The following is a 17,581-nucleotide window of genomic DNA, read 5'->3' as shown; positions in this document are numbered from 1 at the left end:
CGCCCTGCTCAGAGAGGCTCCGGACTGAGGCGCAGGCCATGGAGGCCCCGTGAGGTGGAGCCCTCGTCTGCCTCCTCGGGCCAGCCAGCTGTCCTGTAGATTGGAGACCGGCCGCCCGGCCGTGGACCAGGGTTCCAGCCACCCGTCCTTAGATGAGGGTTCCGGCCGCCCATCTGGTGGATGAGGGTTCCGCTGCCCGTCCTTAGATGAGGGTTCCGGCCGCCCGTCCATAGATGAGGGTTCCGCTGCCCGTCTGGTGGATGAGGGTTCCGCTGCCCGTCCTTAGATGAGGGTTCCAGCCGCCCATCTGGTGGATGAGGGTTCCGCTGCCCGTCCTTAGATGAGGGCTCCGGCCGCCTGTCCATAGATGAGGGTTCCGCTGCCTGTCCGTAGATGAGGGTTCCGGCCGCCCGTCCATAGATGAGGGTTCCGCTGCCCGTCCTTAGATGAGGGCTCCGCTGCCTGTCCGTAGATGAGGGTTCCGCTGCCCGTCTGGTGGATGAGGGTTCCAGCCGCCTGTCTAGATGAGGGTTCCGGCTGCCCGTCCATAGATGAGGGTTCCGCTGCCCGTCCATAGATGAGGGTTCCGCTGCCCGTCCATAGATGAGGGTTCCGGCCGCCCGTCCATAGATGAGGGTTCCGCTGCCCGTCTGGTGGATGAGGGTTCCAGCCGCCTGTCTAGATGAGGGTTCCACTGCCCGTCTGGTGGATGAGGGTTCCGCTGCCCGTCCGTAGATGAGGGTTCCGCTGCCCATCTGGTGGATGAGGGTTCCAGCCGCCTGTCTAGATGAGGGTTCCACTGCCCGTCTGGTGGATGAGGGTTCCGCTGCCTGTCTAGCTGAGGGCTCCGCTGCCCGTCTGTAGATGAGGGGCCGCGTAGAGAGCTAAAGCGCCTTCCTTGAGGGTGTGCAGCTGGTGAGCGGCAGGGCCTGGGCCCACCACCGTTTCTGCTGTCCCCGTGTCCTCCAGCTCTACAGTGCCTTCTCTGTGAGAGCTGCTGCTGCTCCTGCCCCTGGGTGGCAGCCTGCCCCCGAATCTGCACTCCTGGGTGGTGCCCCGTCTTCTAGCTGACCCTCCGCCTTGGGGGTTCAGGGCACCTGTGGTTTCTGCAGGAAGCCCCGGGCTGAGTTCAGTGGCTCCGCCCCCGGCTCCACGCTGGGGCTTGCGGCGTGTGCATCCTGCCTCCCTGGGGTTGTGCGTGTGCCGGGCCGGGCTCTGGGTGCTCCGGGTGGGTCTGCGGGCAGGTGAGTGTGCTGTGCTCCAGCCGGACACATGGGTGCTCCTTGCTGCACCACTTAGGACTGATGCCAGCTCAGCTCCGATGGCAGCTGCCCAGGCGGCTTGGCCTATGCGGAACGCGAGGGAGCAGGCTCCTTGGGTTGGCTCGTCCCCGTGCGTCCTTTCTCTTCCCCACGGTGCAGATGGCAGGAAACTGCCTTCACAGCGGCTTCCCTGCAGCCCCTCTGCCTGCGGGGATGGGCGGCACGCCCCCACGCTGCCCACGCCTGCCTTCCCGGGGCCGCTGTGGACGGTGTCTGGGCTCTCCTGAGGGTGGAGGGGGCTTGTGCGGGTCTGTGCCCCGGGACGAGCTCTGGCGGCCGCTGTGCGCGGGTGGGTGCTGCTGGGTCAGGGCCGACAGCTGCCAGGCAGAGCTGGCCTGTCCTGACAGAGCCGTGGCTCGGGGCCTGGGTGGCCGCTGCCTCCAGAGCGCAGAGCAGGAGCGCTCGGGGCCTGTGCCTGCCGCTCCCTGGCACTGCGGCATGACCAGGCGGAGGCCTTCCTCGGCCTCGTGGAAGCTTGCGCTTGGCTTCACCATGGCCGTGCCCTCTGGGAGCCGGCGCTGCAGGGAGCCACACTCCCTGCTTGCTGTCACGTGACACGGGAGCCTGACTCTCATGCCCACGTCCACCGTGCCCCTCTGTTGTGGTGGAGACAGAGTGTCCTCAGCTGAGAGACCCCTGGCGACCACCTCACGTCTGTGTTGGTGACCGCCGATGTCCAGCTCGCCGTCAGGCTGCTTGTGTGTCCCTGAGCCCCCTCCCTGGGCCAGGCCCAGGGTTGAAGGAGGCCGAGAGCTGGCTGGGAGACGCCCGTGGGCGCAGACAGTCTGCTGCAGGGCCTCCGCTGGTCAGTCTGCCCGACTGCCTCCAGCCTCGAGGGCCCCAGTGGGACCTGGCCTTCCCCGCAGGGAGTGCCGTCTGATTAACCGCACCCCGTGGGGCTGCGCTCGCGGAGACGACTCCGTGACGCCGATGGGGCCCAGCTGAACCGGAGTGGGGCAGGTTGGGGGGTGCCCATCGCTGCCGCCCCTGGGACTGGGGCGGGCCGAGCTGCCTCCCAGACACGCCCACCTGGTGGTGACCTGGGTGAGTGTGGGGTCTGCAGGCCCAGCCCATGGGCACAGGACGTTGCCCCGCTGTCGTGCCCGGGCGGCTGTGGGCAGCTCGCGCCGTTGCTCGCTTGCGGCGTTTGTTGGCAGCCCGCTGTCCCCGCGGGCGGTGGGTGGGCGGTGCTTGAGTCGCTGGTGTCTTGCGCCTGTGGGTCTGTGACTGTGTGTTTCTTTCTTCTATTCCCAGGAAAACCAATATTTTCAGTTGATATTCACCCGGACGGGACCAAGTTTGCAACTGGAGGGCAAGGTAGGTTCTGGGGAGCAGCGGGGCGCTGTGCCCACCCTCGCCCGCCCCCTGCCCTGCAGCGCGCCCGTGGCAGCTCACGGCCGAACCTGGGGCTCAGTGCGCACTCCGAGGGTTCTGGCCGCAGGTTGATGTTCTGACCCCTGCTGAGTGGGCTCCTGCTTTAGGCAGCCTGCCCCCCGGCTTCCTGAGCGCGAGGAGGCTGGTGGTCCCACGGCAGAACTGGAGGGGGCTGGGCGCAGGCTCCAGCCTGCCGTCACTGCTCTCGGGGCTCAGGAGCTCCGCGCACCACCCGGGGCCGGGGCTCCGTCCTCACCCGCACGGGTGCGCCTGCCTGCCGGGCTGGCACCCTGAGGCCCGGGGCTGATGAGGAAGAGTCCTAAGATCCTGGCCAGGAGGCCATCCTGGGGGCGCTGTGTGGAGGTTTTGACACATCCATGTCCCGGCCCTTACTGGTTTTCGCTTCTGTACTGGAGAGTTAGAGAGGGGCTGCCCCTTTGGGAGTTCCCAGCAGTGGAATCCCTCCTGAGAGGCTCAGGTGTGTGTGCCGGCAGAGTGCCCGCTGCCTGGCGGTGGGGAGGTGTGGGTGCCCTGCACAGCCGCTCGCCTCCCGGATTGCCATGAGGCCCCCCAGGCCCCTGGTGGGCCCGAGTTGGAGGCCAGGCCGGGCTCGAGGGCAGAGCCCAGGCCTCCGAGCCCAGCAGCGCTTGTTCCCATTCATCTGCCCGGCCAGCCTGACTGTGTGCTGGGTGAGGGCGGGGCACGGTGTCCTGTGCCCGCCCCAGACTCCTCGAGTCGTGTCTGCTTCTCCGTTCCAGGACAGGACTCTGGGAAGGTTGTGATCTGGAACATGTCTCCCGTCCTCCAGGAGGATGACGAGAAGGACGAGCGCGTCCCCAAGATGCTGTGCCAGATGGACAACCACTTAGGTATTTCAGGGCCCTTTGCAGGCTTCGCGTGCTGGCGCAGTGCCCAAGGCCAGCACGTGTGTTTGTGGTCAGAGAGCTCAGGCCGTGCGGCGCTAGCTCCCGTGGCCTGCTGTCTGACGCGCAGATCTTGGCTGCACACCGGGGTGAGTTATTCAGCAGAAGACCTGGCCCGCCCACAGAACCTCCTTTGGACAGTCCGCAGGTACCTCTGGTGATTTCCTGCTCACGAGCCATTCCCGCCTGATTCCACGGGGCCGTGGGACCAGTGGCCTGGAGGCAGTAGGGTTCCGGGGAAGGGTGCCCATGAGACGGCTAAGCAGACGCCGGGCCGGCCGCCGTGGCCCTTGGGGCCTCTGCCAGGCCCTCGGGCTCCCCGACGGGGTCGCGGTGTCCTCTCCCGCAGTAGCGCCATAGTTGCCTGCCCTGGAGCATCTGGGGGCCGTACCCGGCTCTGGGGCCCGCCCAGCTGCCCCGGAGACGCTCGCGCCCAGTTAGGCGCGCCCCCGTGGGCACTGTGCCCCTCCCGCCATCCACGTGAGGGCCACAGCCTGGACAGTGTCCTGTGTCGTGGGACTCAGGGGGCTCCGACCGGCAGGGCCGGGGTCTCCGCCCGCTTAGTTGGCGTGTGCAGGGCAGTCTGCCTGCGGTTGGGAAGGAACTGGTAGGTGGCTTGAAGCCAGTTTGATGCTCTACCAAGCTGCTTCCCTGGATGCTCTGGAGAGGGCGTCTCAGCCTTTTCTCACGAGCCCTCCTGTGGAGGGTCGTCCCAGGTCGGAGACGTGTCTCAGCAGGCTGCACCCTGCTGACGGGAGGGGTCTGAGTTCCCAGTTCCCGGAACACACGCTCAGCACTGACCTCCCAGAGATGAGTGCCCCCGCGGACCCTGCCCTGGGCGGGTGCTCGTGCCCATGGTCAGCGCCCCGCGCGCCCGCTCCTGCCCCGACAGGACGGCCTTCCTGAGCTGCGCCTGCCGCCCGGCCCCGCAGACGCTGACCTCTCTGTCTCTCTCCCCAGCGTGCGTGAACTGTGTGCGGTGGTCAAATGGTGGGATGTACTTAGCTTCCGGGGGAGACGACAAACTGATTATGGTGTGGAAACGGGCTACGTAAGCACTGTTTTCTTTTCTTTCGTCTTGTTCCTAAAAGCTTCTTTGCTGGTCTTTATCCCACCCTGGCACCCAGAGCTCCAGCTTCAGGGGTGGCAGGAAGTACATGTGCTTGGGGCAGCTCCCCACCTGCCTGCAGACCAGCTCAGCGCCCCCCAGGGCTGGCGCTGGTGGCCTCTCTGGTTTTGTCCTGCCAGTGAGGCCTCCCGGCACACGGGGTCCAGAGCCCGCCCTCCTTGGCGTTGGCCGGCCCCCTCTCTCCCGGGGCTCCACGGCCCCCCGTCCCGAGCACCTGCAGCCGCAGTGCACCGTCTCCGGGGCCCCTCAGGTTGGGCCTGGGCCTCTGGGCCAGGCAGGCTGGGGACCAGAGGCCTCCCGCTCAGCCGGAGTGTCCCTGGGGCTGTGGCTAGGAGAGCCTGCCTGTAGCCTGGGTGGGTTCTGCCTGACGGAGGGTGTTAGCGGGGCACGCCTGCGGGGCCCGGGGGCCGCCCCCGTGCTGTTCCAGCCCCAGCGTCCCAGCAGGGAGTTCATGGCCCTGCAGGAGGGCCCCGGATTCTGTGGCTTCAGCCAACGTAGAATAACATGTGGTACCGAGTTTGAGAAACAGAAGCAAATCACAGTCCCACCAGTTAAAGGGAGCCACAGGCTGTGTGTGTGTGTCCGTGTGTCCCGGGCTGTGCTCCAGCGTCGGTGGCGTGAGGGTGCTCGTTCAGAGTGGCATCCGGGCCTGTGGCCACCACGCCATTCTGTCTCTTGGACACGTTGCCAAGGCTGGTCGGGCTGCGAGCATCCACCCGGTGCACAGGTGCGGCCTTGCCCACCCAGCCCGTGCCATGCAGCCGGCCGCTGTCTGTCTGTCTGTCTCCGTGGCACCCGCCCGGCCCCCGCTGACTCCTCTCTCGCACAGGTACATCGGGCCCAGCACCGTGTTCGGCTCCGGTGGCAAGCTTGCCAACGTGGAGCAGTGGCGATGCGTCTCCATCCTGCGGAGTCACTCAGGCGGTGAGTGGGCTGCCCGGGGGGGCGCCGCAGCGGCCCGTGGAGCGCGGGGCCCCGGCGCAGCCCTGCGTCTGGCCGCCCCGACCCCCGCCCGCTCCGGCGGCGTCAGTGTGCCCACTCCTGCCCTCATGGGCTGTGTGTTTATATCTTTAATGTAGAACTCCCCACGTCCCGCTGTTTATCCTGGGAACTGAGTCACTGCCTCATCAGTGGATCGCTAAGTCCGTAAGCGCACTTTCTTTATTCCGCAGAAACCCGCCCACGGGGCCCACTGGAAGCTCCTTGCTTGACTTTGAGTGTGTTTAGAGTGTCTTCAGTGGGCTCTTTCAGGTCTGGACTGAGGTGGACAGCACTCGGTCAGAGGCCAGGGACCCCAGAGTCAGGGCAGTTCAGTCTTCCTCCGAAAGCCTGCAGTCTGGCCGGGAAGGGCTGGGCAGGCGTGCCAGGGGGCTGGGGGCCGGCAGTGAGCTGGCCGCCTCTCACCCGCTGCATCTGGGGGTGCCGGCCGCATGTACAGGGCCAGTCCTAGAGGGCTCGTGGCCCTGCTGATGGGGGCCCTTACAGCCCTGGGGCCTGAGAGGGACCCTCCAGCCACGCTGTGGCAGAGGAGGTGGACTCGGGCTCAGGTGGAAACAGCCAGGGCCCAGCAGGGCCTGCGCACATTAAGAGGAGACGGACTAGGGAGCTTCCAAGGCCGAGCAGCGGGGGAGCGGGCCCCTTGCGTGCCTGCAGAGCCAGCAGTGGGGGGAGTCCCGAGCCCTTGGGGAGGAGCCTGCAGCTGGAGGGGGGTCGGGGGGCCATGCTGCAGACGGTGCTGGAAGGGTGAGCAGGGGCTGAGGGAGGGCCACTGGGTCACCCTGACGGAGTCAGCTACGTCTCTGGAACCCAGCAAGTTGCCCGTGAGGCTACCCAGGTGGGGGGCTCAGAGAGGACTTCCGTGGGCCCTCACCTGATAACTGCGTCTAGCCCACCGCCCAGGGCTCCTCACAGGCAGGCAGAGCTGCTCACCTTCAGTGGGGGCACCTCCGGCGGCAGGTGTGAGTAAAACATCTAAGAAAAAGGATCCATGAGAAAGCAGAGGCAGATGGGGAGAAAGCGCTGGGTCTTGAAAAGCAGCATGTGAAACCGCGTGCTGGGTGTGTGTGACCAGGGTCGGGAGAGACGCCCTGATATGAGTGGAAGGTCTGAGGAACGCGTCTCACCGCGGTGGGCGCCGCCAGAACGCAGTGTGATGTGTAGTGTGGAGCTGAAGACACAACACAGGAAGAAACAGGGTTTGCTAGAAAGTTCTGGTTTCCACAGTTGATGCCACAGGGTCAGGAAACCCTGAGCAAATGGTAACCATTGGGGAGGCTGGGAGTCACCTTCAGAAATGGCTCCTGAGCCCACTTTATCTGTTGAGGCATGGTTTTTGACTATTAAGAATTATTCTGAAACGTAGAAATACTTATTCTTCAAAGGAAGCTACAACCCTGCCTTTCCAACAAATATGAAAAAGCTGGAAAAATCAGTAACACCAGAATACTTGTGAATTTAACAGCATTTGACAGCAGCGATTCGTTCTCGCTAAGGGTGGTTTATAACAGAAGCATTTTGTGTCGTGGGGCTCTGCTCACATGTGTTAACATACTAGGAAGTGAGGTAAGCAAAGCCAGGGTTAGCCTAGGGCATTCTGAAATGACTGTTAGGTTATTCGGCATCAATTCCTAATAAAAGTCTTCTTTCTTTTCCAAATTGCCATAGATAACTGTTCCCTTACTGTGATAAGGTCTTCCCTGGGTCTTTGGGAGCAAAGGCAAACGGAGGCCACAGTTGAGCCCTGTCCTGTTGGTTTGGAGAGGAGACGGGCGTGGGAAACAGAGGCTGCAGTGGAGCCTCGCCCCATTGGTTTGGAGAGACGGGCGTGGGTGGTGTCCCCACGTCACTCCTGTGGGATCTCTGCACTGCAGTTAGAGTCAGGGGGTGCGCCGGGGTGCCCTGGGGGTCCAGCAGGGAGCACGCAGCCCTCTGCCTGCTGCGTGCCGAGCTCTGTCCCTGGTCTGGGGACAGAACCCGCCAGCTGGGTCAGCTCAGTCGCTCAGTCGGGTCCGACTCTGCGACCCCATGGACTGCAGCACGCCAGGCCTCCCTGTCCGTCACCAGCTTGCAGAGTTCACTCAAACTCCTGTCCATCGAGTCGGTGATGCCATCCAGCCACCTCAAGCTGCGTGGTGCACCAAAAAAAGAGAGAGAGTGGGGAAACTAGAAAACAATGCAAAGCGAGGCGACGTGAGGGGTGAACCTCCGAGGGCTCGTGGAGCATCGGAAGGCACTCCAGACTAACGGAAGCAAGCCGCTCATCGGCCTCACGCCGGAAGGCCTTGGCTTTCTCCAGCAATAGCGGAAGGGCGGCGGCGGCCAGAGGGGCGGCTGGAGTGCCCGGTGGCAGAGCGCGCCGTGTGGGCTCACTCAGGCTCCCGAGGAAGGCCTAGAAGGTGGTGTCCAGCGGGGAGAGCGGAGGGCAGGGAGGGGACGGGCACGTGGCCCGACCAGGCCGAGGGGCCCGCAGGGCAGCCGCCCAGGGTGTGGCCGTGGGCCTGGGGCCGGGCACTCGGCTGAGTGAGGCGGAGCAGCGCGGGGCCCTGGGCTGTGGGGCGGGGGGACCCACGGCGGCATCTGGGTGAGGGCCTGTCGGGCTGCGGGGGTCATGGCGGTGAACTCGGGGCGGGTGGTCGGGCAGATCCAGGGAGCAGAGCGGAGGTCGGGGGTGGGGGCAGACCTGTGAGCTGGTTGGGGGCCCCAGTGCAGGGGCTAACAGGCAGGGCCGGGGCCCGGGGTGCGGCTGAGTAGTGGGAGGGGGGAAGTGAAGATGCTGAGAGCTTCAGGGTGAGCCCCCCGCCCCCGCTCCCCAGCTGCCTGGGCACCAGGGGTCACATCGGCCGCAGGGCAGCACGTGGAGGCTGGGGCGCTGGTGGGCGTGGTTCCTGCAGGTGTGGTCCGGTTCAGGCCCACTTGGCGGGGCTTAAGAGAGATCTGGGCCTGAAGCTGGGTGGAGCCTGGCTGGTCTCCTGCAGAGACTGGGCGAGCGCCGGCACGGGCAGGGGTGGGCCAGGCCGTCACGGCGGGAAGAGCCATCGGAGCGTCTGGGGGAGCGGTGGGGTGAGGCCAGGGAGGACTCCTGGGCGTGGCCTGGGGACAGTGGCTGAGGCCAGGAAGCCAAGATCGTTGGTGCAGGTGGAAGACTCTAAGGCTGTTAGAGACGCCGTCCTCTGGGGACGGCAGGATGGAATGACGCTGGGGAGTTGGTGAGCGCGACAGCAGTGGGGACTCAGGGGCTTGGTCTGAAGGCAGGTGCTCCGAACTGGCGTGTGGGGAGGTTGTGTCCCTTGTGGATATTGACCACAGACTCGGCGGTGGCTCTAGAGGGCCTCTGGTAGGGCGAGTCGGGACGTGGGGGAAGCTCACACAGCGGGATGGACGTCGAGGAGGCCGCGGGCTCCTGAGAACGCAGGGCTGTGAGTTCAAGGCAGCGCCAAGGCCCCGGAACCGGAGGAAAGCGTCGTCCAGAGGTGATGGGTCAGCAGCCACGCAGCAGCTGGCGGGGCCAAGGAGGCCGCGTGAGGTCAGCTGCAGACCGCGTGGCGTGCTCCAGCCACGAGAGGCGCACGGCAGAGGAGATGGAAGGAGCGCTCGCCCCCCCAGACCACCAGCAGAACGGATGTTTGTTCACAGTTAACCAAACAAGATAAAATATAAAAGAAGTAATAATTTTTAAAAGTACCACAAGGGAGAATAACAGACTTGATGACAATAACCTCCTACAGGAAGGAAAACTGATGGAATTGGCGGCTGATGTCTGTGTTATCCACAGTTCAGGAAATTGCTAAGAAACTCACCTCCCTTCTGGAGTCCTACCTGAGCAGGCCTCTGCTCTAGGCCTTGGAAGCACAGGGGTTTGGGGTGCGCGTGGAGGCCCCAGCACCCACCCAGGCCCCAGAGGTTCCTGTGCCGCCTGCTACAGACCTGCCTTCACCTTAGACCGCCCCCCCCCCCCACAGCCTCCTCCCAGCACACGGGGGCACCAGGGGAAGCCGCAGACATTGTCAGAATGACAGGCAGTCTTGCCGTGCCAAGTAAGCAAAGATAGACTCAGCAGGCTAGAAGGGAGCCATCCTGAAGCTAAAAAGGAGGTTTGAATCAGCGTGCTCACAGCACGTGAGGAGCCCCCGCCCACAAGCGCCCCACATGCGGGGTGTGCAGAGTGCCGTGGGTGCCAGAGCCTGCTCCCGGCCCGCGCCCGCAACGCAGAGTGGGGCAGCAGGAGAGCTTGTGCTGCCCCCGAGGAGCTCACGGCCTGGAGGAGAGGGCCCGACGGCTCTTGAGTGGCGGCTCTTTCTGTCTTCGCCCCCAGCCGTTCCTCCGTACACCCCGTGCCCAGCCAGGTGCTGCGCTTGGAGGAACCAGAGCGCCCTCGGCTGGGGCTGCCGCACTCCGTCTGAGGATGGGCGGGGCCGCTGGGCGCTCCAGGCCTCCTGCCCAGTTGCAGGGCCTGAGTGGGAAGTGCTTCAGGGTGGTTTGGACAGTCTAGCGATGGTGGTCCCGGATCAAGTCTGCCCAGCTGTGAGAAGCCCGGGGCCGCTGGCTGATCAACCCGCTGCCGGGCTGGGTGGAGCTGTGTGTGTGCACCCACGCCACGGTGAGAGACTGACCGCCCGCCCTTGTCTTCCAGATGTGATGGACGTTGCGTGGTCCCCCCATGACGCCTGGCTGGCCTCGTGCAGCGTGGACAACACTGTGGTCATCTGGAACGCCGTGAAGTTCCCAGGTCTGCGCCGCCTCTGCCCCGCAGTCTGGCCACGGCGCCCCTGGTGGTGGCTGCAGCGGGTGGTCTGGGTCCCCTCGGCCGGCCTCTCAGGGTCTTGCCAGTAATCCAGGTCTCCGTCGAGCGTGTTTAAGGTTTGAAAGTTGGCTCTAGAGATAGCAGTAGCCAAGCCGCCGTGCGGCTGCGTGCCGGCTAGTACGCCCTCCCCGTGGGGTCAGCCTCTGCCCCCTGGTCTCTCTGCGACGCCCTTGGGCATGAGCAGGCGCAGAGGTTCCCTCTGCAGAAAGCTGGTGTCCCTGCTGACAGGCTGGACTCCCTCCCAACAGCAGAGCCCGGCCAGCCCTGCGTTTCCAGCCCACGAGGTGCTTCCTGTTCCTGCCCTGTCGGGGCGGGTCCCGTCCTACATACCCTCGTCCTCATTGAGGACGAGCAGGGACCCCACGGCGCAGGGCCTGCCCCCGTGCGGTCAGGGCGGCTCTGGCGGATGGCCTCCTGTCCAGAAGGGAGCCTAGCCGCAGGGCTGCGCTCCCAGCAGGACAAGGGGCTCGGCCGGGGCTGGGGGCTGGCCGGGACGGCTCCTGAGGCCCCCTCTCTTGGCTGGCCGGCCCCCTGCCTGTGTTTCTAGACAGAGTTTTCCCCTGGTGAAGTCTTTCCAACGCTTCTTATTTGTGCTACAGAAATCCTAGCCACTCTGAGAGGCCATTCTGGCCTGGTGAAGGGCCTGACCTGGGATCCTGTCGGTAAATACATTGCTTCTCAAGCTGACGACCGCAGCCTGAAGGTCTGGAGGACGCTGGACTGGCAGCTGGAGACCAGCATCACCAAGCCTTTCGACGAGGTGAGGGCCCACAGCCCCCCGCCCACCCGCCCCCGCACTGCCTCTGGCGCGGGGCCGAGCTGCGGAGCCCAGCCCTGGGGGAGCGCAGAGCTGTTCCCTTCCCGGGAGCTGTGAAACAGCCGCCTGCAGTGGCGAGGCCTGTGCGGCTTGGCGCTGAAGCGAGAGCAGCACGCTGCCCCCAGGCAGGGTGGAGGCCGCGCCGGGCAGGCACGTGCGGTTGCCGACCGCTGCCCTGGGGGCGGGCGGCCTCTGCGGGGCCTTGGCGGCCGTGCGCAGCGTCCACATGGGCGACTGCAGTGGCTCGCGTGCTGCTCTCCCTTGCCTCGTTGGAGTCCTGCCTTCACGCGGGGCCGGAGTGGGGGGTCGCCGTGGTCTGGGAGACACTCCCCCGGCTCCTCCGCGTGTGCACGCTCCTGTGTCCGGCCGTCCTGGTGCAGGGGTGTCCCCACCCTGCTCTTGGGCTCTGCCTGGTGGGCCTTCCTCCACGCCTGCATAGCCTGGGTCCTAGCCGCCTCGGCCTTCGGGCTGCCCAGGGCTGACCCTAAGCTTCAGCAGCTGCTCTTATAGCAGCATCACCTCACCCTGCAAGAGGCCTGGTGCCAGGGCTGCCTGGGTCGGGAAGCAGGGCCTCTCTGCTGTGCCCTTGGCAGTTTGTGCGGACGTCGCCAACCTCTCCTGGGCTGGTGGCACCTCCAGGCTGCAGGGAGGAGAGGGCTCAGGAGAGCAGCTGGACCCTCGTGGTCCCTGCTGCCGTGCCAGGACAGGCTCGCAGCCAGACCCCCGAGGGTCAGCAGGGCTCCGCGGCGGCCACAGCACCTGCTCTGCAGACCCCCGTGGGCTCCCCGGTGCTGGGCGGAGGAGGGTCTGTGGTCAGAAGCAGTGGACAGGTGCCGTCTGGCCGGCCCTCAGCCTGTGCGCTGAGCAGTAGGGCGCAGCAGAGCCGCGCGGCGCCGCTCAGCCTGAGTCCTGGGGCGGATTTTGGTCTCGGCATTGGCCTTGGGCTCCACTCAAGCACAGGTGCTCCTTGCAGTGTGGAGGGACGACCCACGTGCTGCGGCTCAGCTGGTCTCCGGACGGGCACTACCTGGTGTCCGCCCACGCCATGAACAACTCCGGCCCCACCGCCCAGATCATCGAGCGGGAAGGCTGGAAGACCAACATGGACTTCGTGGGGCATCGGAAAGCCGTGACCGTCGTGGTGAGTCTGCTGCGCCTCTGGCTGGCGGCCGACAGTGCCGCCCGAGCGGGACCCTCGCAGCTGGGGCCAGGCCGTGCTCCCCGGGCTCAGGCCACGGGTGGGGCTGAGGCGGCAGCCTCCGAGGGCCAGCACACGTTGTCGTCCGGTTCTTCTTTCCTCTAAACTAATCACAGGGCACGCCCCGTGTGTCTCACGGCAGACGGACATGATGATGAGTGTCACTGGGTCAGGCTTTGTTAGGACTACCGTGCGCCCAGCCTGGCCCTTGCGCGTGTGTGGGCCTGCCCGAGGGCACTCAGGCTGGCAGCCCCGACAAGTGGCCCACTCCCCAGTCTCCCTGAGACCCATCCGCGGCCGGCGTGGCGCCAAGACCGCGCTGTGAGTCAGCTGACCCGCCTGGTGGTGGCGATCAGACTCGTGGGGAGCGTCCTCACAGGCCTGAGGCAGGCTGTGGAGCAGCCTGTGTGAGCCTGACTTGGTCAGCTGTGGGCCACGAGCAAAGGAAGCAGAGGGCGTCTGAGGCTGACGGGGCAGGGAGTCGTCCAGAAGCCTGCTCTCAGGCCTGTGTCCATCAGACAGGCTCGTCCTTCCCGCGCTTGGTGATGAACGTTAGATGTTCTGGCCTGAACTCTGTGTCTTAAACAGCTAAGAGCAGCTGTGTTGGTGACCCCGGCTTCGGGGGGATTCTGTTAGAGCTGGGGGCTCGGGGGTTGGCTCCTTTGCAGGGCTCGCCACGTGGCTGGCCCGGTGCTTCCGCGGGACACTCGCCCCAAAGCCTCCCAGCCTCCAGGCCCAGGGCCCACGCCTCTAATGCAGCTCTCCCGTCTCCCCACACCGGCCATCTGCCTGCCTCTGGGACGAGACCCCGCTGGGCCACCTGTGTGCGTCTCAAATTTGGTGTAGGGCAGGCATCCCCAGCCCCTGAGGACCACCGTGTGGCAGGTTAGAAAGGGGACCGTGAGCGAGCAAAGCGTCACCATCTGTTCACAGCTGCCCCCCTTCCACGCACCCCACCTGCCCTCTGCCTCCTGCAGAATCTCAGGAGCGTGAGCCACCCCACCCGACCCGGTCTGTGGAAGACCATCTTCCGCCAGACTGGTCTCTGGTGCCGGAAAGGTTGGGGACCGTCACTGCAGGGCGCCTGCCTGATGCCCGATTAGTTACTGATTCGCCTTTGTCGTTTGGCTTCAGAAATTCAACCCTAAGATCTTCAAGAAGCAGCAGAAGAATGGCGGCTCCGCGAAGCCCAGCTGCCCGTACTGCTGCTGTGCCGTAGGCAGCAAGGACCGCTCGCTGTCCGTCTGGGTGAGGCCCCCGGGGGTGGGGCGGGGCTGTCCGTCTGGGCGAGCACCCCTGAGCTCGCGGCTGGGGGCGGGGGGCGGCAGGGAGAGGAGAGACCCCACTCTGGTGGCAGGCAGTGGGCTCTGCCCTGCGCAGGGCCTGGCCAGGAGAGGCTGGCCCGCTGCCGCAGACCCTGGATCCAGGCGCAGGGAGCATCGTCAGCAGCCAGGCTGCAGTTGACACGTGGCGCCGGCCTTCCTTTCCTTTAAGAGACCCTGTGCATCGGCACGGAGCCCCCGGGGGCAGCCACCTGCAGCGTGCAGATGGTCACGTGTGGCTTCCGTGTAGCCTGGCGCCACTCCGCAGTGTCTGCCGTGTGCCTGGGCCTTCCTGTCTGGGGCGTCACACAAATGCGGTGGCCCGGGCGTTATCGTCTGCGCCGTCCCGCTGTCGCCGCGTCAGCAGTAGTCTACTCCTCACGGCTGACCCTGTAGACAGTGGGTCTGGAGTTGCAGGACTGGAGGTTATCCCCGGCTGCATCTGGGACAGTTGATGGCAGAGCAATCCCCGACCCTGCCCCAGATCTGGGCCGGGTGCGTCGTGGGCGGTCCAGCCGCGCACTCCCTGAGCTCCATCGACCTGGTGCTCTGAGCAAAGTCTCGCTGCCGGAGCTCAAGTCGACAGGTCCCCCGCTTCCGAGGGCCTGCAGGTGGGACTGTGGGCAGAGGGCCAGGCTGGGTCTCTCTGGAGAGAGGACTCAGAGGGCGAGGTTCCCATGGGCTCCAGGCTCAGGGTCCAGCCCCATCCTCAGGACCGGGCTGGCCACAGGGCCTCCTGCCCGCGAGGTGGGTTCCCGGGCCCTGGGGCAGGCGGGCCAGCCTCATGTGTGGGAGCCCGACCTGCTAGATGTGGGGGCCTGTGCTCGGCCGCGTGGGGGCCCTGGGGCGTGAGCATGCAGGTCAGGTGGGAGCGCGGCCTCAGACGCAGGCTTGCGTGGGATGTGTGTGACACGTGCTGCGTCACGCTCTCCATGGGCAGTCCAGTGCCTGACTTTAAGAGAGTACGCTGCGTGTCCCAACACAGAAGAAAGCGGTTAGTAGCAGCGACCCTGGGCCTGGTCCAGGGCAGTGTGAGCCCGTGAGGTGCATGACCACCGCTCCTGCAGAGCCTGGGTACGCCCAGGGGGCTGGTCTTGCCTGAGGCTGTGCTGTCCTGGGACCTGCCTTGGCCGCCTCCTCCCCTGTGGCCCTGGCACCATCCCTGCTCGAGAGGCCTTCCGGAACCCCCGGGCGTCGCTGGTGGTGTGGTGTGGGTGGTGTGGTGTGTGTGCAGCCGTCTCCCTGGCCCGGCTGTATGTATCCGGCGGGCTGGGGCCCACCGCTGGGGTCTTGGTGGTGGGCTGAGCGGACTTGGAGGTGGCCCTGTGTGTCAGCGCAGCTGGACCGAGGCTCTTTGTCTGGTGGTGGCTCTGAGCCAAGTGAGCGGGGAGGTTTCACTCGTTCACTTGCCTTCCAGCTCACGTGCCTGAAACGGCCTTTGGTGGTCATCCACGAGCTGTTCGACAAATCCATCATGGACATCTCCTGGTAAGCTGGCCTCTCGGCTCGAGGCATGGTCTGGCGGAGGGGGAGGCACCAGCTACAGCCTGAGGCCTCGTGTTGTGATCAGGGCTGAGGGGCTGGGCCCGGGGTCCCAGCCGGAACAGACCCCCAGTGTACGCGTTAGGAGAACTGGAGGGCCTAGAGCCCTCCGGGATGGGCTTGCTCCTGGCTGCCGACGGCCGTCTCTCCTAGGACCCTGGATGGGCTGGGCATCCTGGTGTGCTCCATGGACGGCTCCGTGGCGTTTCTGGACTTCTCCCAGGACGAGCTGGGGGACCCCCTGAGCGAGGAGGAGAAGGTAGGAGCCCCGTGGCCTGGGCCCTGCACGCTTCCTGAAGCGCCCCTGGGCTCAGCCTCATCCAGCCTGTCGCCCTCACAGATGAGGCTCTGTTCATCCAGAATCTGTCTCTGTCACGAGCAGGCCTGGGCGTCTTTCCTTGAGCCGACAGCCGCCCCAGGAATGCGGAGGGGCTGCCAGGCACCCGTCTGTCCCATGTCCTGGGCAGATGCGGCCTTGGGTCGGCCATCAGGACAGGGAGGGCCCCCTTCCTGGCACCCACATCTGCCAGGTCCAGGGCCATGCGCTCCACCCCGTCCAGTCAGGGCTGCTCCAGCTTGCTAGCCCGTGAGCACGTCCCTCCTTGGTTAGCCTGAGGTCTGCGGGCAGAAGTGGGAGCCTCCTGTGGCTGGGCCGGGCCTCTTGCGCGCGTGGTTTGCCCAGGACTTGTGCCGGCGCGTCCTTGGGGCCCTGCGCGGGCCAGCGCAACTTTCCCTGCCTCAGCTCGGAGCTCACTTCCCTCGAGCAGGTCCACGCCAGCTCTCCTCTCTAGGGGCCCAGTGTTGCTGGGAGCCCCTCGGAGGCCTCTGTGGGGACCCCACTACGACATCACCCTTTGGGCGTTGGGATCTGCCTGGCTCAGGGCCCTGGGCTGGCCTGGCACCCATAGTCCTGACCCGTGGGGGGCGAGTGAGTCCACGACCCAGCTCTTCCCTCCCCCGGTCAGCATCTCCGGGTGACCTCCCTTTGCCCTTGAGAGCTGTGACCAGCCTGGGCGCGGGCAGGGCCCCTTCGTTGGAGGCATGCTAAGGCTGAGCTCTGAATCCTGAGGCTCCAGGGCCCAGGGAGGGGCTCGTGGCCCCAGGCCACCCTGCCCGGGTCCGTCCTGCTGGCAGGTCTCCCGCGGCCTCTGTCCTGGGCGCTGGCACACCCAGCGTGTACCTTCCGCTTGTGCCCCCAGCCACACCCATGCGCTGAGGCCACTGTCCCAGTCCCATGGGTGGCTTGCGGCCCAGCACTGCTGAGGTCTGGGAAGGTGGGCGGGCCCTGCTCGTGACGAGAAAGGTTCCCCTGGCCCGCACGCCAAGCCTTCCCTCGCTCTCAGGTGGGGACCTCCAGCCTCGCGGGGCTCCTCTGGCTGTGGGAGGAGGTTCTGGGTCTGGGATCTGGTTCCTAAGAAGCCTTTGGGTCCTTGCAGTGGTTTAAGAGCCTCGTGTTACAACCCGAGGGTCTCAATTTCAGTTCAGCGAGAGTTTCTTGCTATTTGTTCTGCGTCAGACCTGCCAGAGGGTCAGGCATTCACTCGCATCCCCAGGTGTAGACGCCTTGAAGGCTGTAAGCGCCCGAGTAGGGTGCAGGGCCGCTCCTGACACGTAGTCAGCAGCAGGCAGGCCGCGGGAGGGCTCAGGGACCCTGCCCGGGGCCCCGTCTTCCCTGAGTGGGGAGCTACTCACAACTTGCCCACGGGTGGGCAGCGTCACACCCCTCAATCGGCCTTCCCCAGAGCCGCATCCACCAGGCCACCTACGGCAAGAGCCTGGCCATCATGACCGAGGCCCAGCTGTCCACCGCTGTCATCGAGAACCCCGAGATGCTGCAGTACCAGCACAGGCAGCAGCAGCTGGACCACAAGGGCCCCGCGGCCAGGGACGCCGCACCCGCGGCCAGGGACACAGGCTCCGCCCCCTCGGTCGCTGGCGTCGTCAATGGGGAGAGCCTGGAGGACATTCGGAAGGTGAGGGCTGGGCCTGGTGCTCCGAGGACACTGCCCACAGCCTTTCCAGAGCGGTGCACCCAGGGCAGTGGGCCTCGGGCCCTGCCCTCTGGAGACTATCAGCTCCTTGTCTTTCCTTGGGCGCCGTGCTCCCCTGGGGTGCGGGTGCGGGTGGGGGGGGTGGGAAGGGCAACGACGGAGC

At 65.8% G+C, this 17,581-nt stretch overlaps 1 protein-coding gene across 4 annotated transcripts in view; it reads left to right on the top strand.

The window, feature by feature from the left end:
• Positions 1–17,581, top strand: part of LOC101120607 (protein HIRA) — a 46,072-nt gene that overhangs the window by 9,506 nt on the left and 18,985 nt on the right. For 2 of the 4 annotated variants that reach the window (XM_027956915.3, XM_060400892.1), the window contains exons 2-12: positions 2,577–2,639; positions 3,455–3,565; positions 4,580–4,670; positions 5,578–5,672; positions 10,378–10,473; positions 11,148–11,308; positions 12,339–12,506; positions 13,698–13,811; positions 15,303–15,373; positions 15,581–15,686; positions 17,170–17,400. In XM_027956915.3, the coding sequence (XP_027812716.2) occupies positions 2,577–2,639; positions 3,455–3,565; positions 4,580–4,670; positions 5,578–5,672; positions 10,378–10,473; positions 11,148–11,308; positions 12,339–12,506; positions 13,698–13,811; positions 15,303–15,373; positions 15,581–15,686; positions 17,170–17,400 (1,307 nt within the window). Of the gene's footprint in view, positions 1–2,576; positions 2,640–3,452; positions 3,566–3,689; positions 3,768–4,579; positions 4,671–5,577; positions 5,673–5,827; positions 5,895–10,377; positions 10,474–11,147; positions 11,309–12,338; positions 12,507–13,697; positions 13,812–15,302; positions 15,374–15,580; positions 15,687–17,169; positions 17,401–17,581 lie in introns of those variants that run through there. The other 2 variants (XM_042234884.2, XM_042234885.2) reach the window with 2 other exon arrangements.

Source organism: Ovis aries, chromosome 17 (assembly GCF_016772045.2).
Source record: "Ovis aries strain OAR_USU_Benz2616 breed Rambouillet chromosome 17, ARS-UI_Ramb_v3.0, whole genome shotgun sequence".
NCBI lineage: Eukaryota > Metazoa > Chordata > Mammalia > Artiodactyla > Bovidae > Ovis > Ovis aries.
This window is presented reverse-complemented; position numbering and strand designations above follow the sequence as displayed.